This window comes from Manis javanica, chromosome 3 (genome assembly GCF_040802235.1).
Source record: "Manis javanica isolate MJ-LG chromosome 3, MJ_LKY, whole genome shotgun sequence".
Lineage (NCBI taxonomy): Eukaryota > Metazoa > Chordata > Mammalia > Pholidota > Manidae > Manis > Manis javanica.
This window is the reverse complement of record NC_133158.1, coordinates 180,024,233-180,051,755: the sequence shown is the minus strand read 5'-3', so window position 1 is coordinate 180,051,755 and position 27,523 is coordinate 180,024,233. Positions and strand designations below refer to the sequence as shown.

The 27,523-nt window shown below is 40.4% G+C and overlaps 1 protein-coding gene across 18 annotated transcripts in view; it reads right to left on the bottom strand.

Moving 5' to 3' along the window:
- The window catches only part of ULK4 (unc-51 like kinase 4), a 735,705-nt gene that overhangs the window by 453,078 nt on the left and 255,104 nt on the right, over positions 1-27,523 (bottom strand). For all 18 annotated transcript variants that reach the window (XR_012129586.1, XR_012129585.1, XR_012129584.1 and 15 more), the window contains 2 exons: positions 17,523-17,574; positions 17,332-17,426 (listed from right to left, as the gene is read on the bottom strand). Coding sequence is in view for 14 of the 18 variants with exons in the window: in XM_073232503.1 (XP_073088604.1) it covers positions 17,332-17,426; positions 17,523-17,574 (147 nt within the window). In the remaining 4 variants the exon portion in view is untranslated. The remainder of the gene's footprint in view (positions 1-17,331; positions 17,427-17,522; positions 17,575-27,523) is intronic.

The following is a 27,523-nucleotide window of genomic DNA, read 5'->3' as shown; positions in this document are numbered from 1 at the left end:
AAGCTCTACTACAAAGCCATAGTAATCAAGACAATTTGGTACTGGGACAAGAACAGAGCCACAGACCAGTGGAACAGATTAGAGACCCCAGAAATTAACCCAAACATATATGGTCAATTAATATTTGATAAAGGAGCCATGGACATACAATGGCAAAATGACAGTCTCTTCAACAGATGGTGCTGGCAAAACTGGACAGCTACATGTAGGAGAATGAAACTGGACCATTGTCTAACCCCATATACAAAGGTAAACTCAAAATGGATCAAAGACCTGAATGTAAGTCATGAAACCATTAAACTCTTGGAAAAAAACATAGGCAAAAACCTCTTAGACATAAACATGAGTGATCTCTTCTTTAACATATCTCCCCGGGCAAGGAAAACAACAGCAAAAATGAGCAAGTGGGACTACATTAAGCTGAAAAGCTTCTGTACAGCGAAAGACACCATCAATAGAACAAAAAGGAACCCTACAGTATGGGAGAATATATTTGAAAATGACCGATCTGATAAAGGCTTGACGTCCAGAATATATAAAGAGCTCACACGCCTCAACAAACAAAAAACAAATAACCCAATTAAAAAATGGGCAGAGGAACTGAACAGACAGTTCTCCAAAAAAGAAATACAGATGGCCAAGAGACACATGAAAAGATGCTCCACATCGCTAATTATCAGAGAAATGCAAATTAAAACTACAATGAGGTATCACCTCACACCAGTAAGGATAGCTGCCATCCAAAAGACAAACAACAACAAATGTTGGCGAGGCTGTGGAGAAAGGGGAACCCTCCTACACTGCTGGTGGGAATGTAAATTAGTTCAACCATTGTGGAAAGCAGTATGGACGTGCATCAAAATGCTCAAAACAGACCTACCATTTGACCCAGGAATTCCACTCCTAGGAATTTACCCTAAGAACGCAGCAATCAAGTTTGAGAAAGACAGATGCACTCCTATGTTTATCGCAGCACTATTTACAATAGCCAAGAATTGGAAGCAACCTAGATGTCCATCGGTAGATGAATGGATAAGAAGATGTGGTACATATACACAATGGAATACTACTCAGCCATAAGAAGTGGAAAAATCCAACCATTTGCAGCAACATGGATGGAGCTGGAGAGTATTATGCTCAGTGAAATAAGCCAAGCGGAGAAAGAGAAATACCAAATGATGTCACTCATCTGAGGAGTATAGGAACAAAGGAAAAACTGAAGGAACAAAACAGCAGTGGAATTACAGAACCCAAAAATGGACTAACAGGTACCAAAGGGAAAGGAACTGGGAGGATGGGTGGGCAGGGAGGGATAAGGGGGGGGAAGAAGAAGGGGGGTATTAAGATTAGCATGCATGGGGGGGAGGGAGCAAGGGGAGGGTGGGCTGCACAACACAGAGAGGACAAGTAGTGACTCTACAACATTTTGCTAAGCTGATGGACAGTAACCGTAATGTGGTTGTTAGGGGGGACCTGATATAGGGGAGAGCATAGTTAACATAGTATTCTTCATGTAAGTGTAGATTAAAAATTTAAAAAAAAAAAAAAAGAAAGAAAGAAAGAAAGAAAAGGGGGATTACTCCTTAACAGGATAAAACTATTGGTAAATCAAAGATCAACACATGCTTTAAATATCCTTAATGTTGATCACTTAAAGGGTATCAGATGATCAGCTATGGAGGTACTCTTTTCTGATAATATTCCTTTCTCTTAATTTAAAAAAAAAAAAAAAAAGCAGTTACTGTGTGCTGACCTCCAATGAGTTCTGCACAGTGGTATAGAGGGCATGTCAAAGTGTGGGTAAAGGGTCTCTTTGTTTCTATGCAGAAGATCAAGGCCTAGCTTGGATACCCAGAAAATGAACTAAGTTACGATATGAGGAGGAGCTTCCGGCATCAGCACTCTCTGGAGGACTTGTGCCGGGGGATGATCATCAAAAAGCCTCCACAGGGATCCGGACGATGCTGCGGTTGTGGCTGCATCCAGCCCACCGTCTCCTGGACTTGCCATAAGAATGAGGAGGGAGATGTCTAGGCTGGCATGTGCATACAGTGAGACAACAAATTTGACCGGATCTGTACTGTTGGAACTCAACCAGGAGTTGGGAGGGGTGCAAGTTGTAGCACTCCAAAATCTCATGACTATAGACTATCTATGGTTAAAAGAACATATGGGATGTGAACAGATCCCAGAAATGGGCTGCTTTAATTTGTCTGATGGTTCAAGTACAGTTGGACAATATCCATCATATCATAGATAAATTTTCACAAATGCCTAGGGTGCCTAACTGGTTTTCTTGGCTTCACTGGAGATGGATGGTAATTATAGATTTGCTTTGTTTATGTCACCGTATTCCTATTATGTTAATATGTGTGTGCAAATTAGTTAGTAGTTTAATACCTATACATACTTAAGGTACTATACAAGAAGATATGTCAAAGAAATAATCAATCCTCCCAAGTTTCCTTCATATGCTACATCTATAGCTTTTCTTCTTCCTTCCTAATTACAACCCTTAAATAGAATTCGTGCCTCAGATCGAATTTACGAGTATCATAATTCCTCCAGGTGGTAAAGATACCTCGAGACAAGTGCTGGGCATAGAAGCCACAGGGCATAAATCTGCAAAGAAGTAAAAAGCTAACCTTTGCAAACAATATGGCTTCTCTCTCACTTACCAACTTTACATTTCCCTGTATGGCCCCGGAAGATGACTGGTTAGCCAGAGACGGGTAAGATTCCTCAAGGGAGGAACAACCTAAGACAGGCACAGTCGCAGGGGGGCCATCAGGTGAGAATTTGGGGATCAACAGAGGTGAGGCTCAGAACCTCACCCCCCCTGCTTTGAGAGAAATCTTCTGCATCCGTGGATGTCTTGCTGCCCTTGTCTAGCCTGGATTAATACTTAGTCCATAGGCACACACCTGATCATCTGATCATCTACATTTGCCTTCTTACAGCACTAAACTATGTTTTCTACCTTTATCTTGCATCTACCTACCACTTCAGCATTTTATTAAAAATAAAAATAATAATAATAATAGGAGAAATGTGGGATCAACATATAAATCAAGTACAAAAATCAAACGAATATTCATATTTGACCTGATTGTTTATAGGTCATATTGCATGATCAAAACTGAAAGTTTCTGTGATGAATGCCCTTGTACTGTTCACCATGTAAGAATTTATTCACTATGTAAGAATTCGTTCACCATGTAAGAACTTGTTCGTTATGCTTCAGAAGATTGGAGACTGACGAGAATTAGGCTTGAGATGGATTAATGATTGTACATTGAGCGTTGACCCCCCTATACTGAATTTTATTGTTGTTAACAACCATTTGATCAATAAATATGAGAGATGCCCTCTCAAAAAAAAAAAAAAAAAGAGGAGAGAATAAAACACCTAACATATAAAGAGTGGAGGAGGAAGAGTAAGAAGGGAGAGATATAATCACCAGACTGTTTATAATAGCATAATAAGTGAGTTAAAGATAAATGGTTAGATAGGATAGAAGCTATCCTTGAACCTTTGGTAACCAGAAATCCAAAGCCTGCACTGGCAATAAGCACATGCTATCTATAATCACCCTAAATAAATGGACTGAATGTACCAATCAAAAGACACAGAGTAATAAAATGGATAAAAAAGCAAGACCCATATATATGCTGCTTACAAGAGACTCACCTCAAACACAAGGACATACACAGAATAAAAGTGAAGGAATGGAAAAAGATATTTCATGCAAACAATAGGGAGAAAAAAGAAGATGCTGTAGTACTTGTATCAGAGAAAATAGACTTCAAAACAAAGAAAGTAACAAGAGATAAACAAGGACATGTCACCAGAGAAAATAAACTCACAGCAAAGAAAGCATTTATGTAATGATAAAGGGGTCAGTCCAACAAGAGGATATAACCATTAAAAATATATTTGAAACCAACACAGGAGTAGAGACATATGTGAAACAAATATTAAGAGAATTAAATGAAGAAATACAATGTAGTGCATTCATTTTAGGAGACTTCAACATACCACTCACTCCAAAGGACAGATACACCAGACAGAAAATAAGTAAGGATACAGAGGCACTGAAAAACACACTGGAACAGAGGGACCTAACAGACATCTACAGAACTCTCCACCCAAAAGTAGCAGGATACACATTCTTCTCAAGTGCACATGGAACATTTACCAGAATAGACCACATACTAGGCCATAAAAAGAGCCTTAGAATGAAATTCTACCAACCAACTTCTAGATCACAAAGGTAAAACACTAGAAATAAATTGTACAAAGAACACAAAAATGCTCACAAACACATGCAGGCTTAACAACACGCTCTTAAATAATCAATGGATCAATGGCCAAATTAAAACAGAGATTATGCAGTATATGGACACAAATGAAAACAACAGAAAAATGCCCCAACTTCTGTGGGACACAGCGAAGGAGGTTTTAAGAGGTAAATATATAGCAATCCAGACCTATTTAAAGAAGGAAGAACAATCCCAAATGAATAGACTAAAATCACCATGATTGAAATTGGAAAAAGAAGAACAAATAGGCCCAAACTCAGCAGAAGGAAAGACATAATAAAGATCAGAGAAGAAATAAATAAAATTGAGAAGAATAAAAAAACAGAAAAAAATCAATGAAACCAAGACCTGGTTCTAGGAGAAAAAAAAACAAAACAGATAAACCCATAGCCAGACTTTTTAAGAAAAAGAGAACCTACACACATTAACAGAATCAGAAATGAGAAAGGAAAAATCACTAAGGACACCACAGATATACAAGGAATTATTAGAGAATACTATGAAAATCTATAGGCTAACAAAACGGATAACCAAGAAGAAATGCACAACTTTCCGGAAAAATACAACTTTCTAAGACTGACCAAGGAACAAACAGAAAATCTAAACAGACCAATTACCAGCAATGAAATTAAACAGTTAATCAAACACCTAACCAAGAACAAAACTCCTAGACCCGATGGATTCACTGCTGAATTTTATCAGACATTTAGAGAAGGCATAATACCCATTCTCCTTAAACTTTTCCAAAAAATAGAAGAGGAGGGAATACTTCCAAACTCATTCTATTAAGCCAGCATCACTCTAATACCAAAACTAGAAAAAGACACCACAAAAAAAATGACAAACCAATATCCCTGATGAACATAGATGCAAAAATACTCAACAAAATATTAGCAAACCCAATTCAAAACTACAGTAAGAGGATAGTACACCATGATCAAGTGGGATTCATCTCGAGGATGCAAGGATGGTAGAACATTCAAAAATCCATTAACATCATCCATACATCAACAAAAAGGACAAAAACCACATGATCATCTCCATAGATGCTGAAAAAGCATTCGACAAAATTCAACATCCATTCATGATAAAAACTCTCACCAAAATGAGTACAGACAGCAAGTAAGTCAACATGATAAAGGCCATATATGACAAACCCATAGCCAACATCATACTTAACAGCAAGAAGTTGAAACGTTTTCACCTAAGATGGCAAACAAGACAGGGATATTTCCTTTCCCCACTTTTACTCAAGATGGTACTAGAAGTCCTAGCTATGGCAATCAGACAAAACATAGAAATAAAAGGCATCCAGATTGGTAAGGAAGAAGTCTAACTGTCACTATTTCCACATGGCATGATATTGTACATAAAAAACCCTATATAATCCACTACAAAATTACTACAACTAATAGCTGAATTCAGCAAAGTTGTAGGACACAAAATTAATACACAGAAATCTGTTGCATTCCTATACACTAATGATGAACTCACAGAAAGAGAAATCAGGAAAACAATTACATTCACAAATGCATCAAGAAGAATAAAATACCTAGGAATAAACCTAACTAAGGAAGTGAAAGACCTATACCCTGAAAACCACAAGACACTCTTAAGAGAAATGAAAGAGGTCACTAACAAATGGAAATTCATCCCATGCTCTTGGGTAGAAAGAATTAATATTGTCAAAATGGCCATTCTGCCTAAAGCAATCTGCAGATTCAACGAAATCCCTATCAAAATACCAACAGCATTCTTCAATGAACCAGAGAAAATAGTTCTAAAATTCATATGGAACCATAAAAGACCCCAAATAGCTAAAGCAATCCTGACAAGGAAGAATAAAGCAGGAGGGATCTTGCTTCCCAACTTCAAGCTCTACTACAAAGCCACAGTAATCAAGACAATTTGGTACTGGCAGAAGAACAGACCCACAGACCAGTGGAACAGAATAGAGAGCCCAGATATAAACCCAAGCATATATGGTCAATTAACATATGATAAAGGAGCTGTGGATATACAGTGGGGAAATGACAGTCTCTTCAACAGCTGGTGTTGGCAATACTGGACAGCTACATTCAAGAGAATGAAACTGGACCATTGTCTAACCCCATACACAAAAGTAAACTTGAAATGAATCAAAGACCTGAATGTAAGTCATGAAACCATCAAACTCTTAGGAAAAAAACATAGGCAAAAATCTCTTGGACATAAACATGAGCAACTTCTTCATGAACATATCTCCCCAGGCAAGGGAAACAAAAGCAAAAATGAACAAGTGGGACTATAGCAAAGTAAAAAGCTTCTGTACAGCAAAGGACACCATCAGTGGAACAAAAAGACATCCCACAGTATGGGAAAATGTATTCATACATGACATATCCAATAAAGGGTTGACATCCAAAATATACAAGGAGCTCATGCACTTCAAACAAAAAGTAAATAACCTAATTAAAAAATGGGCATAGGATCTGAACAACCACTCCTCCAAAGAAGAAATTCAGATGGCCAACAGGCACATGAAAAGATGCTCTACATTATTATTCATAAGAGGAATGCAAATTAAAACCACAATGAGATATCACCTCACTTAAAATGCTTATTATCTATACCATCTTACTATGCTGATGGACAGTAACTCACAGTAGTTAGGATGGGCACCATCCAAAAGACAAACAACAATAAATGTTGGCAAGGATGTGGAGAAAGAGGAATCCCCCTGTACTGCTGGTGGGAATGTAAATTAGTTTAACCTTTGTGGAAAGCAGTATGGAGGTTCCTCAAAAAACTCAAAATAGGAATACCATTTGACACAGGAATTCCATTCCTGGGAATTTACCCTAAGAATGCAGCAGCCCAGTTTGAAAAAGACATATGCACTCCTATGTTTATCGCAGCACTATTTACAATAGCCAAGAAATGGAAGCAACCTAAGTGTCCATCAGTAGATGAATGCATAAAGAAGATGTGGTACGTATACGCAATGGAGTATTATTCAGCCATAAGAAGAAAACAGATCCTATCATTTGCAACAACATGGATGGAGCTAGAGGGTATTATGCTCAGTGAATTAAGCCAGGCAGAGATAGGCGAGTATCAAATGATTTCACTCATCTGTGGAGTATAAGAACAAAGCAAAAACTGAAGGGACAAAACAGCAGCAGACTCACAGAACCCACGAATGTACTAACAGTTAACAAAGGGAAAGGTCCTGGGGAGGATGGGTGGGAAGGCAGGAATAAGGGGGAAAGGAGGCATTACAATTAGCAAGCATAATTAAGGGGCATGGGAAAGGCAGTACCACAGAAAAAAGACAAGTAGTGATTCTATAGCATCTTACTATGCTGATGGACAGTGACTGTAATGGGGTATTTGTGGGGGGACTTGGTGATGGGGTGAGTCTAGGAACCATAATGTTACTCATGTAATTATACATTAATGATACCAGTATAAAAATAATTATAATTATAATTATAATATTTGGAGGGTAGTCTCACTTAATGGTGAACTTCAATCTTTGGGGACACATTAAAGTGGTATGCTTTAATGTCAATCAACGCTAAATAGCAACAGTGCAGAATACTACAGAAGAAAGGAAAAGGACAGACACCTAAAGACCCTGTTTACCAAATCATACCCATGATGACAAAACCTGCCAGTATGTATGACATAAAACATGTTCTAAGCCTTCAAGCTAGTATGAATGACTCAAGGATGAATCTAAATTACAAGACAGTAGATACTGGGCACCCTCTTGCTGCTGTGGATTTTTCATGTGTGCTAAAAGTCATGTAAGGACATGCCAACTCTTTTTGAAAATGCAAATTCCCTAGCATACAGGCTTTTTCCTGTTTTATTGCTCAGAAACTGGAAATCCCATTAAAAAAAAAAGAGTATGTATGTCAATTGAGTTACTGCTTGCTAATGATCCGTAATAGTATGTCCCAAAAGAAACTACTGTGTATAACTTAGGGATGCTAAAGACAGCTCTGGGACATTTCTGCTAAACAATAACAAATGCATTGAAATATGTACATAACACAACCCTAAACCTTATTTTATTTGTTATCAAAGCCACTGATGCCCAAGGTGAGGGTTTATAATTTAACTTATTTTCCATTTTAGGAAACACTGAACATGAGATACTGAAATTCAGCAGCATTAAAATGGAAGTAACCATATAACCATATTCAAATTTTCTTCCGTTCACAAAGAAAAAGCAACAATCTTATAACCTATGAAAAGCATATTTCTAAAATGTAATCACTTAGGATGAAAGTATGCTTTATACTCTGTTTTTTTTCATGGATAGATATTTGTATTTTTGTACATGGATGTTTTGTCTTTTTAAAATTTATTTTATTGATGAAAGTAAACCATTTGAAGACTGGCATTTATTATTCTAAGTATTCAACTAACATTCTTATTCTACACTTGAAAATTAATCGTCACTTCATTTCAGTAGACCTCAAAGAGTGTGATCTGATAGCACAACAACTGACATCATCACAGTAACTGCCAGTCCCCTCTGCTCCACACAGGGTAATATCAGATTGCAGGAAAAAAAGAGGTGCTGTGGCATGACTTACACTTGCGCTAAAGGCAGAACACTTGACAACACACTGCTGGCAAGACTGGAGAGACACAGTCACTCTTACACACTGCTAGTGAGGACTGAAAACAGTCAGCCTCTGTGAAAGGGATTCTGGCAGAACCTACCAGAACTACACACGCATTTACCCTTTGATTCCACAATCACTCTTCTAGGAACTTGGCATGGATATACACCTCCAACAAGAAGAAATTATATTTGCACAGGGCTATTTGTAAGTGAAAGATATTGGAAACTACCTGAATGTCCAATCATAGGAGACGGGTGAGTGACCTACAGTTCACAGCCAGCCAATGGAGTCCTGCACCGCTCTGAAGAAGAGTGAGCAAGATCTCCATGAGCTCATACAGAGTGATTTCCAAAATCCATTATGAACTGAAAAAGCAAAGTGCAAAAGAGCCAATGCAGTATGTGACCTTTTGTATAAGAAAGAAGGGGAAATAAGAAAACATATTCTCTTCACAGAAAGAAGCAAAGAAAGGCTAAGTCAGGCAATCATGAAGCTGGTCACCCATGAGTAGAGGAGGTATGATGGGGCAAGGGAGAGGACGCACATGCATCCAGGAAAAGGAGTAACACAGCTCTGAACACATCTTTTTCTATAGTTCTGACTTTTGGAAGCATTTTAATCACCTACATATTCAAAAGCTAGGAAGGGGAGTCAGTGAACCTAAAACTGAAAGCAAACTGAAGACAATCAATTGTATTTCAAGTGACTACTACAACCACAGTAAAGGGGAAGACGGAGACTGACCCAAGTCCCTTATGAACACACAAACACAGTGTTGAGTACATGCACCCAGTCTTCCTTAGCTGACTTCTGGGAGGCAGAGGCGAGAGGGGATTCCCTAAACATATCCTGATTTCATTGGGTTTGTTTTTGTACTGTTTTGGGTGAGGCAATTCTGTAAAAATGTCAGATGTATTATAGGTTTAAGCAGATGAGAAAATGTGCTAATGTTGTTGGAAGTCAGAATTTTTACAAAGGAAGAAGGCACACACAAATATGGAATGGCGGAAGACAAGAAAGAACCATGGGGATGGATGGGATTTGAAGGGACTGGTGTGAACTCATGATTTCAAAACAGGCATATGTGTGTGCATGTATGTATATGTAAGTAGGAGCTCATGATTTCAAAATATGTGTGTGTCATATGTGTGTTCATATGTGTAGATACATGTACATATTCCCTAGCTCTTGGTAAGCCCTAGAAACTACGAAATCCCAGGAGAATAGGACATTTAATGCAACAATTCTGGTCTCCAATGCCATTTCCCATGAAATAAAAGCAGGGCTCCAGAGAAAAATGACTGATGACAGGGTAAGGCAGTTACAAACTGAAGCAAGAGTTTCTTGTTGTGCTAAAACATGAAGAAACAGTTAAAAATGATGGAGTAGGAGAGGGACAGAGGAGAGGGGGGTGAGAAGGGGACAGTGGGGGGCTTGGGTAAGGCAAGCACAGGGAAGACAAGTAGTGATTCTGTAGCATCTTACTACGCTGATGGACAGTGACTGTAATGGGGTGTGTGGTGGGGACTTGATAATGGGGGGAATCTAGTAACCACAGTGTTGCTCATGTGATTGTATAATAATGATACCAAAATTAAAATAAATTTAAAAAAAATGATGGGGTATACCACAAGGACACAGGAACCAACTTGAAAGGGTTTATACTGGCCAAATCTGGGATAATTTGAGTGCAAATAATCATAGTAATGACGCCCTGATCCAAATAGGACTCTATGGTAGGTAGAATGATGATAGACAGAAAGATGTCCACAGCTTTTCTCTGGAAACTGTTATCTGCCACCTTTCACAGCAAAAGGGATTTTTGAAAATTTGATGAAAATAAGGATCTTGAGGTTTAGCCAGGATTATACGGGTGGATACAAGGTAATAACAAGGGTTCCTTGTAAGAGGGAGACAGCAGGGTTAGAGAAAGAAATGTGACAACAAAAGCAAAGGCCAGAAAGAGAAATGGAAGATGCTACGCTGCCTGCTTTGAAGATCTAAGAAAGGGTCATAAGCAGAAGAATGCAGGCAGCCCCTAGAAGCTGGAAAAGGCAAGAAAACATATTTTCCCTTCAGGCCTCCAAAAGGAACACAGGTGGGCTGACATTTTGATTTTAGGCCCAAGGACCCACTTTGGACTTCTGACTTCCAGAACTGTAAGATAATAAATTCGCATTGTTTTAAACCACTAAATTTGTGGTAATTTTTACAGAAGCTACAGAAAACTCATATAGAATACTAGTCCATATACCAATGACAGATAGATACGATAATTTGTATCAGTTAACTTAAAAAAAATAGGCTTGCATTTACCAAATTCTAAACATTTTATTTATAAAAATGTTCATATGTATAAGCTTTTTAATTCAATATACACACACAAAGGTATATTAATCCTAAATTTGTATCTAAGGTAACTTTCACAGTATGAACACACTCGTGTAAATAGCACCCAGATCAAAAAAAAAAAAAAAAAGGTATTACCAAGACATTACAAAGTCCCCTTGTATTGTGGCCCCTTCCAGTCATCACCTGCCAGCATCCTGGTAAGCACTATCCTTGTCTAGTCTTGTCTAGTTTTAAACTTAATGTAAAACAAAATACATTTTGTATTTATCTTCTAATATTAACTTTGTGAGATTTATCCATATTTTTAAATATAATTGTAGACAATTCGTACTCTTTACTGCATAGTACTACATCATATAACTAAAACATAATTTATTTATCAACTAAATTGTTGATGGACATTTGGATATATTCCCTTTTGTAGCTATGAGCATCCTTGTTTATGTATTTTGGTGACCACATGCCAGTATTTGTATTGAACATTTATTTAGAGGTGAAATTGCTGAGTCATGGTACATACATATGTTCAGCTTTAGTAGCTACTACCAAGTAGTTTTCCAAAGTAGCAATACCAACTCACACTCCCACTAGAAGATTCTGAGGATCCCATTGCTCTATATCCTTACCAAGTCTTAGTATTAACTTAAAATTTTGGTTTAATTAAAGTAAGTATTTATTAGCCTTCAGGCTTTAGTTTAAAAACTTATAAAAGGACAGGCTTCTCATTAAAAAGGTATTATGGGTTACTTTATTTTTCTAAGTTAAAGAAGTTGAAATATATTTTACATGACTTGTATATTGCTGCCAGAAGTTTCTAATAAAGAATAACCCTCATTTTTCCCTGTGCTACTAGCAACTTGTTTGAAACCACTATGAATGGGAACAAATACTCTATACAAACCAAATCATCATAGAATTTCTGATTGCTCTGTAGACCTCACTGATGATTTCCAACTCTGCAGCACTAAACAGTCTAAACTCTGGGGAAAATCTGGGTTAAACACTTATGCTCAGAAAGAATTAAATGAATGTAACCATAGTTTGTGCTAACATATCAAATAATGCTATGCTCCTTGGGATACTGGACCTTCAATTTCATGTATTTTGGTCAGGTTCAAGAAGACACAATTAGAGGATTTCCCAAGAGATATAACATTAAAAACTATTTTTATGAAGCCCATAGTTATGAAGTTACAAGGATACCATCCCTATCATAACAAAGGCTGTATTTTCAATTTTTATTATGATAGATTTCATGATTACAAAATAAACTAATTAAATGTCTATTTAAATATAAGCATAGATATTTGTAAATACTGGATCTTAACATATTATCCATAGGGCTATTGTTCATTAGGGAAAATGAATCAATAGGCAACACTCAAGCAAACAATAACACCTCAGTGGAAGACTGGGGAACCACTGGTAAGGAAGTGACCACGGCACACAGTTTCTGGTAATAGTAGGTAGGTACGGTTGTTGCAATTAACTCTCTCACTAAAAACAGTGAAAAATGCCACATAAAATATAGAAGATCAATGTGTTAAAAATATTTTAAGATATAAAAAGACAGTGAGGATACTTTCAGACCAATTTCTGAATGAAAGCCTTAACCGGACAGTTGAGGAGAACATATGAGCCTGTAACTGATTGTGCCCTAAATGCACTACCAGGAGTACAAACCCAAGGCTCTAGTGGGGCCGCTGGGCCCAGAGAGACAGAGGTCTGAGTCCAGGTCTTCTCAGCATATGGAGCTTTGTTAGTCTCCTACATGGAACTGGACACTGAGTAGGGGAATTAAACTCTCAGAGTAAGGGAAATCAGATGGAGTCACTGACCCCTCCACATACATTCACACTCCCGGTAATTGCCTTGGGAAGTTATGATCTCAGACCTATAGTCAGAGATTTGCACACATTTGCAATGACCTTGACCTGAGGTAGCCCTGAATGGCATGGCCCCAAAACAAACATGAAGCCTCTTGGAGGAACTTCCACACTAAGCTTCAGAGGATACCCACAGACAGACGACAAGGCCGACAACCAAGGAGCAGTAAACATTAATAAGGTTTCCAAGGAATTAAAATGAGCTCAGCATGAACGAGATACAACAGACAATGTATCATGGTCTTCTGATAGTATAATTATCAGACACAGTGTGAAACACTACATCTCACAAATGTGAGTAAATACAACACAAACTAGAAAATAGCTACACACAATTGTAAATTATAAAAAAGCAAAATACTAGACTGAAGAAAAAAGACACAAGCAGAATTTCTAGTGATAACAAGAATTCTGCACATGAAAAATAAACAAAAGTAAAAACTCAACAGGGAAAAAAAAACTCAGTGGCTATGTTTGGCACCAGACTGGACATAGAAAACATCAATAAGCTGAACAAAATTTCAGAATATAGCACTGGCAGAGAAAAAGATCCAATATGTAGAAAGACAGTAAGACATACAGAAAACACAGGAGAAAGTTTGATGTTTATGTGATCTTAGTTGCTGAAGAAGACAGAGCAAAGGGCAGCGACAATAAGCAGAGATGATCGCTGAGAACTTTTCAGAATTGATTTAAAAGGGCAGTCTACATATTCAAAAGGTACAAAGAATCCTAAGCAAAATAAATAAAAAGAAGTTCACATTTAGGTACATCATAGTGTGTCTAGAGAAAACCAAAGACCCTCCTCCAAAAAAATAGTCTTAAAAGGAGATAAGGGACAAAAAGATTACCTTCACAGGAAAAACAGACTACAAGAAAATTCAGAACATAAGATAATGAAGCATATCTTCACAGTACTCAACAGTTACAAAAATAAGTGCTGACCTAGAATTCATCACTCAGCAAAAATCCCCCTCGAGAAACTGACCATCAGACAGTGAGTTTGCCGCCAACACACCCAGGCTGAGGAAGGCTGGGCAGCATTACTTCAGTCAGAAATAAATGCAGCCAGATGGAGGAGTGAGAACTAAGAAGGAAAGAAATACAGAAAAAGCGAATAGGTAAGTGTCTGTAAATGAACATTGTGAGAGAAATAGTGTTATCATTTTATTTGATAACAAAAGAGTTTAAAAAAAAAGACAGACTTTAAAATATCAGGCAAAATACCATATCCTGAGGGGACTAAATGGAGTTACCTTAAGTTTAAATTTTACTTAAAGAAAAAATTTCTTTTTAAGTTCAGCTTTTAATAAGTTAATAGGCATAATATAAATTTTAGAGTAAGTAGTGAAGAATAAAGAGTATTTAAACACCAACCTTATGTGGGTAAAACATTAATGCAAAAAAAAAAGGTAGTCAACAGAAAATAAGAAAGTAGAGGTGAGGTAAGTAAAAATATGCATGACAAAGTCTGAAAGAAGATGGTAGAATGAACCCAAATACACTAACAATTACAGTAAATGTAATGGAGTACACATTCCATTGAAAAGTTAAATATTGGTCAAATTAGATTTTTTTTTAAATTCCATATGACATTTTCATGACACAGATCTAAAACATATCAGGCAGATATTAAGCAAAAGAAAACATATGTGATTATATTAAAATGGGGCAAAATAGACCTTAAAGCAAAAATTGTGAATAGAAATAAAGATTACTTCACAATGAAAAAATGGTCAATTTCATAAAACAACAATTTTTAATTTGTATGCACCTAATAACATGGCTTCAAAATATATAAAATAAAAACTGACTGAACTACACAAAAATAAAGAAATTCATAATATCCTTAAATGAGATTTTTATACACTGTCTCAGAAATTTATAGAAAAACTACACAAAAAAAATAAAGAGTACTTTCAAACACATATTCAAACAAAAATAAAACAATCTTTTAATGGGCTAATGAAGCAAATCAATACATTTCAAAACATTTGGAACTACACAGAATATTTCCCTAACTTTAATGCAATTAAGCTAGAAATGAATTATACAAAAATAATTAAAAAGCATCCATACATTTGAAATTTTAAATACATATCTTAGTAACCTAAGAATCAAAGCAAATATTTTAAATGAAAGATAACAAAAAAGCTACATATCAAAACTGGTGAGATGCAGCTAAAGCAGTACTTAAAAAGAGATACAATCTTAAATACATATATTAGAAATGAAGAAATATGGAAGATGAAAAAACTAAAGATTTTTCTCAAAACGTTAGAAAAGGATGAAAAATAAGTCCAAAGAAAGGAAAAGAAACAAGAGGTAAAGCAGAAGTTAATGAAGTAGGAAAGAAACATAACAGAGGAAACTAGAAAACTGAACACTGACAGGCTCCAAAGTTATTAAAACTAACAAACTTCAGGTTAAACTGATCAAGAAAAAGAATATCATAGCAATAGCAACATCACTAAAAAGTATGAAAATAATGAGAGTTGGTTAGGATAAGGAGATCAGGTATTGCACTGTTGTGAATGTAAACTGGTAAAACACTCCTTGAAAAACACCATGGCATTTTCTAGACAAACTGAGTTTGCACACATTCTGTGACTACTAATTCCATTCCTAAGTATGTATCCTAGAAATAATGCATGTTTATGTGGAACAAAATATATAAAGGAATATCCATAGCAATATTGTTTGTAAATACCAAAAACTAGAAACAATCTAATGTCTACCAAGCATAAATAAGTAAATTGTGATATATGCATATATTCACATTCCTACAATGGAATCAACTACATGTTGATGAGAAAGTAAAACATAAAGACACCTAACAACATGGATGTCCTACAAACACTGGGCAAAAAATAGCAAGTCACAAATGAATACATATCATCTTGATACAAAATGCTAAAGCAGGCAAAACCAACCTCTGTGTTTAGGAATGCACACACAGGCCTACAAAGGAACACATGGGAAAATTACTATGAGAGTCAGGCTGGTGGTCCCCTCTGGGGAGGAAGGGACTTGGAATTGAAAGGACTTTGGGTCTGTGTTAATGTTCTATTTTTTTAACTGAGTGGCGATTTCTCAAGCACTTGCTTTATAACTTCTTGTTAAAACACATGCACTTTTCTGTATTTTGTATTTTACAATAATATATAAAACATGAAGAACAAAAAATAAAAACAAAGAACCATAAAGAGTTGGTAGAAATGTCCTACTCTCAAAAAAAAATTATTATCCCCTCTCTCTTGAGACGTGTATTTAAGTCCTGAGCTGCCACATAAGAAGTCCAGCTGTCCTGAAGTCACCCTGCTGAAGAGACATACAGAGATGGAGAGGGTTCCATGAGAAGTCCCAGCTGGAGGTAGATGTGTGAGTAAAAGAGCCTCCAGAGGACTCCAGCCCTGAGCACTACTGACCGGAACCACCTCAAAGACCCCAGTGCGAGCCCCCTTGCTGAGCTAGTGGGCCCCCAGAACCATGACAAAGAACAGGAAAATGATTACTGTGGTTCTCGTCTCACCTGGCTCCTTTCCTTGAGGACTTTCTGCTGATGAGAATGTTGGCACAAAGCCTCTCCTCCCTCTAAAGTCAGCACTCAGCTCACCTAAGAATCACTGTAAGGCAAAGGTTCTGAAATGGCAGGAATCTGGCTGCCCAGATGGCATCCGGCAATGTATAGAGATCTTTTTGTTCATCATAGCTGAGGGGAGAAGGAATGGGTACCACCCACATCTCGTGACTAGAGGCCAGGAATGCCCGCCCTTGCCCTCACCTAACATTCTACAATGCCCAGGACAGCCCCCGCAGAAAAGGACTGCCCATCCCAAAATGCTCACAGTGCCAAAGTTGGGAAACTCTAATAAGAGTCTGTGCTATTGTTCACAACAAATAATCATACAGGAAGTAAGAAGGAATACACTAGAGGTAAGAGGCGGGCCGGAAAGGAAAGAAAAATCCCGAAAGTCAACAAGGAAGGGAGGGATTTCTCACGGTCATCTTGTCAGGGGGCAGCTTTTCTGAGTGGTCTTTTTCATATGAGAACACATATGAATCAAGCACATGTAAAATCAATATCTTTATATACAGTATTACCAAGTAAATGAGAAAGTATCATTTTCAAAAGCTGCCAGAATTTACCGTAGAGCAGTGGTCTTTCAATAAAATAGGATACTGTATTATTGCTTCAAAAGTTGACAATGTGATCTTGATAAATTCTTCCGATGCCATGAGTCCTAGGAATACAGTCAATTATTTAGGTGTTTTTCACGTGTTCAAAATCACAATATTGAAATACCACAAAGATCTAAAATGTCCCATGGTCTACTCACCTATGGCTCCATCTATGTTAGTTTCTCCCATATCTACTGATTTAATATGACTCTGTAAAAAACAAAAATGTTAATAAGTGAAGATTTCAAAATAACTCTGAAATAAAATACAGATAATGCTTTGCCCCAGACTGTACCTATCATTCTTAATAAAATAACTCATGGAAGGCAAAAAATTTTGTATACAATTGACCCTTTGACAACATGACTTTGAACTGCACAAGTCCATATATTTGTAGATTTTTTTCAATAAATATATTGGAAAAAATCTTGGAGATTGGTAACAGTTTTGAAAAAATTTGTAGAAGAGCTACATAACCTAAAAATATCAAAAAAGTTAAGAAAAAGGCTGTCATGAATGCATAAAATACATCTAAATACTAGTCTATTTTATCATTTACTACCATAAAATCAACAGAAGGCTATTAGTAGTTAAGTGTTTGGGGAGTCAGAAATTATAAACATGGATTTTTAACTGCACACTGGGGGTGGGGAGTGTCAGGGCCCCCAACCCTGGTGTTGTTCACTGATCAACTGTACATATTATAAACACTATAATCAAACTTTTAAATGAGAACATTTGAAATAGTATATATACATTATAAACTATAATCATTTTTAAACATACATATCACTACCAGTGAGATTTAACACCAGAATAAACTCAATATAAGCACAGAAAGGTCAGCCTGCAAAAGTGAGGATAATCCAATTGATACATAACCATTTCCAACATCCACACTTCCTCACTCACTACCTTGGAAGTCAGTGAGGACAAATGCTAATCTGGTGAAATTGTCCTCTCAAAGTAAGGTCAAGCCTTAGCTATCTGAGTACAAATTGCATCTTGAGGCAGCAGTTCAGGGACCTGTCTTCAGATTTTACCACTTCCTTCCGCAATCCCACTGCCTTATCTGTGCCCTCACAACATGCTCAGGCTTCCTGCAGGATGACCCACAACACTATTGCAGTGGCAGGCCTGAGCAACTCAGGTGTGAAATTCCTGGGGGAGCTTCCCAGTCCCCAACCAGTGCTCTGAACAGAAAGAGATGCTCTGAGAAAGTGACTCAAACAAACTGCTGCCACAGCTACAGCAGCAGAGCACTGTGGGTGATGAGCACAACGCTGTGACTCAATTCTTGCCCCTAGCGCGCACTTAATATATATGTAATATTTTACATGTGATAACAAGTAGCAAATAAAATATAAGGTGGCCATGGAATAAAAAAATAATTAAGCAAGCAATGACCTGGAGTAGAAATGGGTCTACTGTGGTCTAACGGTTTTTCTTAAAATACCTGGTCAATATAAAAGACTATATATCACATACACAAAATAAAAATGCATAGATTTTATGGTATAAAGAATAGAGAAAACCATTAAACTCACCATTTGAGTTAAGAACTAAGACATTCCCAATTTTTTCTCCATCCAACCTGCCTGTTATTCCTTCAGAGACAACTACTATCATGAATTTATCATTTCCTTGGCATTTTTTACATGTGTCTCTACATAGTATATGGCTTGTTTGGATATTTTTGAACTTTACTGAAATGATATTGAACTATATACAGTTCATACAAATCGGACAGTGTGCAGGCATTAAAATGTGAAGAAAAAAGGTTCTTAAAGAGATGGGAAAATAGCTTTGATACAATGTTGAGTGAAAAAAAGAGAATACAGATCTACGTATATTTGCACAGTCTCAACTGCGTATCAGTTGTTACTGCATACATATGCTACACGTATACAGTTTTTCTACACACAAATACATACAGAGGAACTGAAAATATAAACAACAATAAGTTCACACTGCCTCTGAGAGTGGTGGGGTTATGGGTGACTGGTTTCTTCAAATCTCACTATAATTTTCTACTTTTCCTTTCATAAACACATATTCCATAATTTAAATAAACAAGCAGAAGTTGCCTTTAAAAGAGGAGAAAATCTTCAAGACATATGCTCTCTGAAAACAGCATACAGGATACCTTCAATTCTGTTTTTCAGTCTAGAACTGAACAAACAAAAAGTAACATAATGAATAATAAAAAGAGATAATGTAAGCTTTTCATGATGATTTGTTTAAAAAAATTTCACAAAATTCCCAAATGGGCATGTAAATTTTTCTGAGTAAACAGGGATTTGATGGTGAATAAAAAATTCAGAGAACAATATCTTTTGACTTAAACAAATCTACTTAAATGTCTATGGATTACTTAAAGAAAGTACAGTATAGTATTTACACTAGATCTTTCCTATATATATATATATAGTTTTTAAAGAACATATAGATAATATACAATATAGATTTGAACAGAATTGCCAAGGAAGAACTCTCAGGAAGCCACCAGCAGAATCTCACACTGAGGAGAGGGGACGGTGACACAGGAAGGGCACTCTCACTTCTCATTCTCTGTTTTCCTACACTGCTGGAATTTTCTAATCATATACATGCATTAATTTGTTTTTCTTCTTTAATGTCAACAAGGGTTATCTAGATGGTGAAAAATGGGCTTCTTTTAAATTATTTTCTTTCTTATACTTCTCCCATTTAACTTTTAAAAAATCCCTACTGAATGTTTCACTTATTTATCAATTTTAATGTCTTTTGATACATTTCTCTTCTTCATTCTCAGTGTAATAGGAATTAATCAGGTGACAGTGATGACAAGGTAGGAGACACTGGAAATTTAAAGCAAGAGCAGTCACAGAAGTAAACAGGAAGGCATATAAATTAGGAAAATGAACTACATGTACAAGTCTATAAGGAGGGCTCACTTGAGATGGGCAGTCATGAATTGAGACGGAGACCAGTACTTTTCATTGGGCTTTTCTCCAGCCATATGTAGCCCAATCAGTACAGGGGTGGGGAAGGTGGGGAAGTAAATTGAACCAAGATTAGGATTCTCCAGGGGAGACCAATGGAGGAAGAGACAGGAAAGGAAATTATGGATATCTGCAAGGCACTGAGCGGGGCTCAGCCACGGACTCTAAACTGAGCAAAGAGAAAAGTGAAGTGGTTGGGCCACAGGAGGGCAGGATGGAGAGCAGAAAGTGGTAAGACCAATATAAGTCTCAGAGAAATTGAAGAGTAGGTTGGAGATGGGGAGAAGGGGAGGTGAGTTGAAAACTGGTGGTGGTGGCCAGACAGTATGATGTGGAAACCCAAGTGAAGGCAGCTGAGGCAAGGAGAGACAAGCTCATGGGGAGAAAGGCGGCCAAGGAGCGGAGAGGTTCGGGTCAGATGGATTCCCCCATCAGGATACCCAGTTCTCTGAGAATGATGGCAGGAACAGCACAGAGATACTGGCAGTGAGCCCAGTGCTAACAGACACTGAGGGGCGAGGGGCAGCACTCAGAAATCTGCAGAACCATAGCACAGGGGTGTAAGCTGCGAACCTCAAAGCTGAAGCTGGGAATTTTAGCAAGGAAGCAAAAGAACTGGACACCTACCCTACACTAAGCTCTCTGGGTAGACGAGTGTGGGGCAGAAAATAGCTCCACCTAGAGGCAAAAAGGGAAACACTATAACACAGCAGAGGCCAGAGGCTAGAGTTCTTCGCCTCATTCACTATGTACTTCAGAGAAGTTAAACATAATCTCCTGTAGGAAACTGGGTGTATGAACTCACAGTTAATTTAAAAAAAAAAGAAAGAAAAAATCTCATAGCAAGAACATCAGTGTGGCAATGAATAGTATATCGCATCACATTTTTTTTAATGTAAGAGTTGTAAGGCTGGAGGCACCAGAGCAAGGTGTGAGCATGTCAGATGAGCTCAGCCCTCACCAAATAAAGGGGGCAGCAAAGCCCCCAACCCCAGCATAGGAACGGAAAGAGACCAACAGATTCGGGCTTGATGACGTACCTTAGGCTAGCCAATCCTCGCGCCACTGTAGATCTACACTCTCCCTCCCCGTAACTTCTTTATAAACTCACTGCCTGCCCTGCTGGGCGCGACTTCTCCAGCCTGTGACTAACCAGACGGGCAAACATCCCCTGGGATTGCACTGTATTAAAGTTTTGGCTCCTTTCTTGCCTCCTCGCCTGGTCATTTCTGCTCGATTTTACCTTACATCTAGTGCTGAAACCCGAGAAGGAGATAAGGTGCGGGGTTCTAGATGGCCACTGGTCGCTCCCACCCCTACTGCCCCAATCCGGGACTTCTGCCTATTCCCAGCACCTCAGACGGCGATTGAGTGAGTCCCTCCTTTCCCCCGGTGTGTTTTCCCAGTCCTGTCTCCACATAGTTCGGTTAACTTCGAAATCATAGCTACATCCAGGTTCTCCGGGCATTAAGCCTGTACTGATCACGAGATAGAGATGACCTCATCGGGGCTCCCAGATCTCCGGGGAAGAGTACGATACTTCTGTCTCTTCCTAATCTGAGTGAGTTTGGGAGGCTGGGCTCGCCAGTTTAGGGGCTCCAGGAAACGGGTAACACACATGGGGAACCAGTCCTCTAAATCGAAGGCTCAGACCCCTCTGTGGTGTCTCATGTCCAATCTGGCAACCCTATAATGGAGGAGATCCGTAAATGGAAACTGGTCCAACTCTGTTCTCAGACTTGGCTCCGGCATCCTCTGGACAATCTCACTGGGCCCCGGAGGGAACTACTGATTTTAGCCTCCTCACCAATGCAACTAACTTCTGTCACTGAACTGGGAGGTGGTCTGAAGTCCCATATGTCCAGGCCTTTTGGACATTGTGCTCCACCCTGACCTTTACGTTAAGTGTTCAACAACCCAGGTTCTCCTGGCCTGATCTCCAGTTAAGGATTGTTAGCCTCTTACTCTGCCCAGTCCTTCCTCCTTTTCAGATCTGCCAGAGGACCTCCATTGCCCGCCTCCCTCAGCCCGCGATCCCCACCCCCTCTCTCCACCGCCATCTTTAAGTCATTTGTCCTCACACGCATTGCAGCCATCTTTAGGTCCCTTGTCCTCACACGCGTTGCTGCCATCTTTAGGTCCCTTGTCCTCACACACGTAGCCACCATCTTTAGGTCCTGCATTCTCAGCCACGCCGTCTCCCTACTCCTCTCCTCTTCCGGTGTCTGCGCCACCCCCTCCCCCTCTCCTTCTACTTTCACTGCCCTCTTTCCCCACCAGAACAGGCTCCTCCCGCCCTCTGGTTCTGGAAGCCACGGACAACACTCCTCCCAGCACAGACCCGCCTCCTTTCTCCCCCAACCCTACACCCCTCCCCATACTCGCCATTCCCCATTTGTATCCTCCTCTTCTGGCGTTGCCACCATCTTGTCCTTCACTTCCCGTTCCCACCCCGCTGCCATCTTATGTGCCCACGCCGCCATTAGTGCCCAGTTGATCTAGCCCTCTGGTCAAAAGATCCAAGGCCCAGCGGTCACCCCAAACAAAAGCCCAACTAGTAGCCTCTCTCTGAGAGGTTGCAGGGGCAGAAGGGGTTGTCGGGGTTCATGCCCCTTTTTCCCTAGGAGACTTATCCCAGATTGAGAAACGCCTGGGCTCTTTCTCCTCTAACCCCAGTTTATACCAAAGAGTTTGACTACCTAACTCAGGCCTACGAACTTACCTCGCATAATATACATATTATCCTAACCTCCACTCTTACCTCTGAGGAATATGACTGTATTACCTCTGCCGCCCAACATTGTGCAAATGAGGCACATAACACGGACCAGGCTGAGCAAATTGGGATGGAGGCAGTTCCTATCACAGACCCCCCAATGGGACTATAATACCCAAGATGGGGGAACACAGTGGGACCAAATGCTCTAGTATTTACTGGCAGGTATGAATAAGATGGCTCAAAAGGCTACTAATTATGATAAGCTAAGAGAGATCACTCAGAGACCTGATGAGAACCTAGCTTGTTTTCTTAACCTGCTCACTAAGGCTCTCTCAATACATACCCGCCTCAACCCCAACTCATCTTTGGGGAACTTCGTGTTGGCTACTCATATTATTACCCAGTCAGCCCCGGACATAAGACATAAGTTAAAGAAGGCAGAGGAGGGGCCCCAGACTCCACTCTGTGACCTGGTAACCATGGCCTTTAAAGTCTCTAATACCCGTGATGAAGAACATGAGAGGAGGATAGCATCCTGGACCCGAGCCTTTGCGGCGGCCCTACAACCAGCACAACAGGGGTCTCATCACACCAGAGACGGGTCTGGAGCTCTGAGCCTCCGGGCTCTTGCTTCCAGTGCAGCCAAGCTGGTCAAAGAGATGCCCCAACCCGACAAATAAGACGACTAAACCATGCCCAGTTTGCCATAAGAGATGTCATTGGAAGGTAGAGTTTCCAGCTGGAGAAGGTCGTCCCCCCGTGACAGAGTTTCGGGAGATGCCAGCCCCCCTGAGGGACTCCCCTCTGGACCTGCTGGGCCTACTCAAAGACAGAAACTGCCTGGACTCGAACACCCCTATCACCCTTGCCAAACCCAGGGCCACGCTGCTGGTAGTGGATAAGTCTGTCTCCTTTTTAGTGGACACGAGGGCTACCTACTCTGTTTTACCTTCCTTTCACGGGCGTTTACATCCTTCCCAGGTCTCGGTCATGGATGTCACGGGAATCCCCTCTAAGCCCCTGGAGACAGGTCTGGTAGCCTGCATGTTTGAGGGCCATCCTCTTATCCACTCATTTCTAGTCATCCCGTCCTGTCCCATCCCTTTGTTAGGGAGGGATCTCCTATCCAAGCTTGATGCCTCGATCTCCCTGCTGCTTAGTCATCCCCAACCGAGTTCACTCATCGCCCTAGCCAGTATAAGTTGTGGTCCTGAGGCCTCCACGGATCCTTCTGTACCATCAACCGGCATTAACCTGATGGTCTGGGACACCTCTACTCCTGTAGTGGTGAGCCATCATGCTCTGGTCCTCATCCGCCTTAAGGACCCATCCTCCTTTCCTTCTAGGACCCAATTTCCTATTTCCCAAGCCCATCGCAAGGGCATCCAACCTATCATTAATTGTCTTCTTTCCCAAAGGCTTCTAGTACCAACTGATTCTCCCTGTAACACTCCCATCCTTCCAGTCAAGAAGCCATCAGGGGCCTACCGGCTCGTTCAAGATGTGCGGATAATCAACGAGGCTGTAGTTCCCCTTCACCCGGTCATCCCTAACCCTTATACTCACTTGTCTCAGGTTTCCCCAGACACCTCCCACTGTACAGTTTTAGACCTTAAGGATGCATTCTTCACCATCCCTCTACACCCTGATTCCTAGTTACAGTTTTCCTTTACCTGAAAAGACCCAGACACCCACCAAACTAGACAACTAACTTGGACAGTCCTCCCTCAAGTCTTCTGGGACAGTCCTCAACTTTTCAGACAGGCACTAGAGGAAGATCTGTCCCATCATGACACGGGAGTCAGCACTCTCCTCCAGTATGTCGATGATCTCCTCCTATGTAGCCCCACAAAAGAGGCCTCTGTTCAAGACATGGCTTCCCTCCTAAACTTCCTGGCTCAGTGGGGATATAGAGTCTCTCCATCAAAAGCTCAGTTATCTACCCCTCAAGTTACATACCTTGGAGTGGCCCTAACTCCCTCTTCCAGGGCCCCCATGGTGAACTGAACAGCCTCCATTAGAGCTCTTCTATCACCCACCTCAGGAGCTGAGACCTTGTTGTTTCTCAGACTAGTGGGGTTTTTCTGACACTGGGTCCCTAACTTTGCCTTATTAGCTAAGCCTCTGTATGCTGCTGCCATAGAAACGCCCTCTGGGCCACTCACCTCTCCTACAGCAGTGGCCCATGCTTTTGAAGAACTGCAAAATGCCCTCCTCTCCTCACCCCCGCTTATGCTGCTTAACCCTAACAAACTTTTTCTCTTATATACTACAGAAAAGACAGGAATAGCAACTGGGGTGCTATTCCAGCCAGTAGGACATGGACACCAAATGGTCACTTTCCTGTAAAAACAACTGGATCCCACCGTGAAGGGATGGCAACCCTGTCTTAGAGCCCTTGGCAGCAGCAGTGTGCCTCACCAAAGAAGCTCTGAAAATAACTCTCCTACAAGAGATAACCATGTACTCTTCTCATCGTTTACAGGACCTTCTGGGCCACAAATCCTTGGCCTCTCTTAGCCCATCATGAGTACAGGAATTTCACCTCCTATTTATTGAACCCCCCAGTTACCTTTACAGGTGTCACCATGATTACATGCCACCACCCTCCTTCCTCCTGCTGGTTCGTCTGCCACACCCAGCCACTCCTGCACAGAGCTGGTGGAAATCCTTCAACTCCCGTGCAAGGGTCACCAGGACACACCTCTCAATGACCTGGACTTTACTGTGTTCGTGGATGGAAGCTCAGTCAGGGATTCAAATTGGTGCAGGAAGGTAGCCTACGCAGTAGTTTCCTCCTCCTCAGAAGTAGTGGAGATGGCTCCCCTGCCGATGGGGACCACCTCCCAAAAGGAAGAACTAGTAGCCCTCACCCGTGCCTTACTTAATGTAACCATTTACACTGACTCAAAGTATGCTTTCCTAATTGCACACAGCCATGCAGCAATCTGGAAAGGAGATTCCTCACTACCTGAGGGACCCCTATTGCAAATGGTAAAACAATTCATCACCTACTCCAGGCTTACAGGAATCCAAGGAGGTGGCTATTGTTCACTGCCAGGGACACCAGACAGGTACCGACCTTATCACTAAAGGGAATGCTCTAGCCAATGCTACTGCCCAACAACTAACTTTGGGTCCTGATTATTCCCCAGTATTGTTTCTCTCCCCCTCTATAACTCCTAATTATTCCAAAGAGGAAAAACAACAACTTTTAGACCACGGTGGAATGGCTGGACAACAGGGATGGATACATTTTAAGGACAGGATAGCCCTTCCCCAGGCCCAGGCCAGAGAGATCATATCTACAGTTCACCAATTCTTCCATACTGGTCCAGAGGCTAAGTACAGGTTTCTCTCCCCTATCTTTGCCCCACCTGGGCTCCGGAAGACCATTAACCAGGTACATATGGATTGCACCACCTGTCATAATGTTTCCTCTCAAGGCATCCTCAAACGCTGTGTGGCCCTCCACCAGCTGTGGGGAGCACTACCTGGACAAGATTGGCAGATTGATTTTACCCACATACCTAGACACAAAAAGTTCAGATACATTTTCAGGTTGGATCGAGGCCTTTCTTACTTGCCAAGAGACTGCATTGGTGATGGCAACGACATTGGTGGAACACATCACATCATCCCTCGTTTTGGCCTCCCAATGTCACTCCAGTCAGACAACAGACCAGCTTTCATCTCAAAGGTCACACAACTGGTGGCTGACTCTCTAAATATCTCCTGGAAACTACACATACCCTATCACCCTCAATCCTCGGGTAAGGTGGAAAGGACCAATGGCCTTCTCAAGGATCAACTTACCAAACTCTCCTTAGAGGTAAAGACCTCCTGGCCAGACCTACTTCCAATTGCTCTCACCTGATTACAAGCAGCCACTAGGGGACCCACCGGACTAAGTGCCTTTGAGTTAATGTATGGCAGACCTTTCCTTCTAAACACAGGCCTGACTACAACTCCACCCCCTCTAGCCTCCTACCTACCTTACTTCTCACTCCTAAGACATCTCCTCAGGGAACATGCAGACCAGTTCCTGCCTCAACCCACCCCCAACTCGGATCCAGGAATCACAGAGGTTCTATAGCCAGGAGACAAAGTCCTTCTTAAAGAACTCCAACCTCGGTCACTCCACCCATGGTGGACGGGACCATACACGGTGATCCTTACCACTCCCATGGCTGCCAAGCTATTGGGACACTCCCCTTGGTACCACTTCTCCAGGCTCAAATGAGTGCCCAGTCATGATAGGTGGAGGTCTAGAGAGACAGGGCCCCTCTGTTTGTGCCTTACTCACACTGGTGCTGGCCACAATGACCCATCCGACTCCGGCACACTGGGTCTGTAACCAGTACCTCATATCGGGTATGCTCCAACTACACCAATTGGTCCCCTGGACATGCTATTTCCAAAAGATACCTTGTCAGCAGGGAGACCAATTGTACTG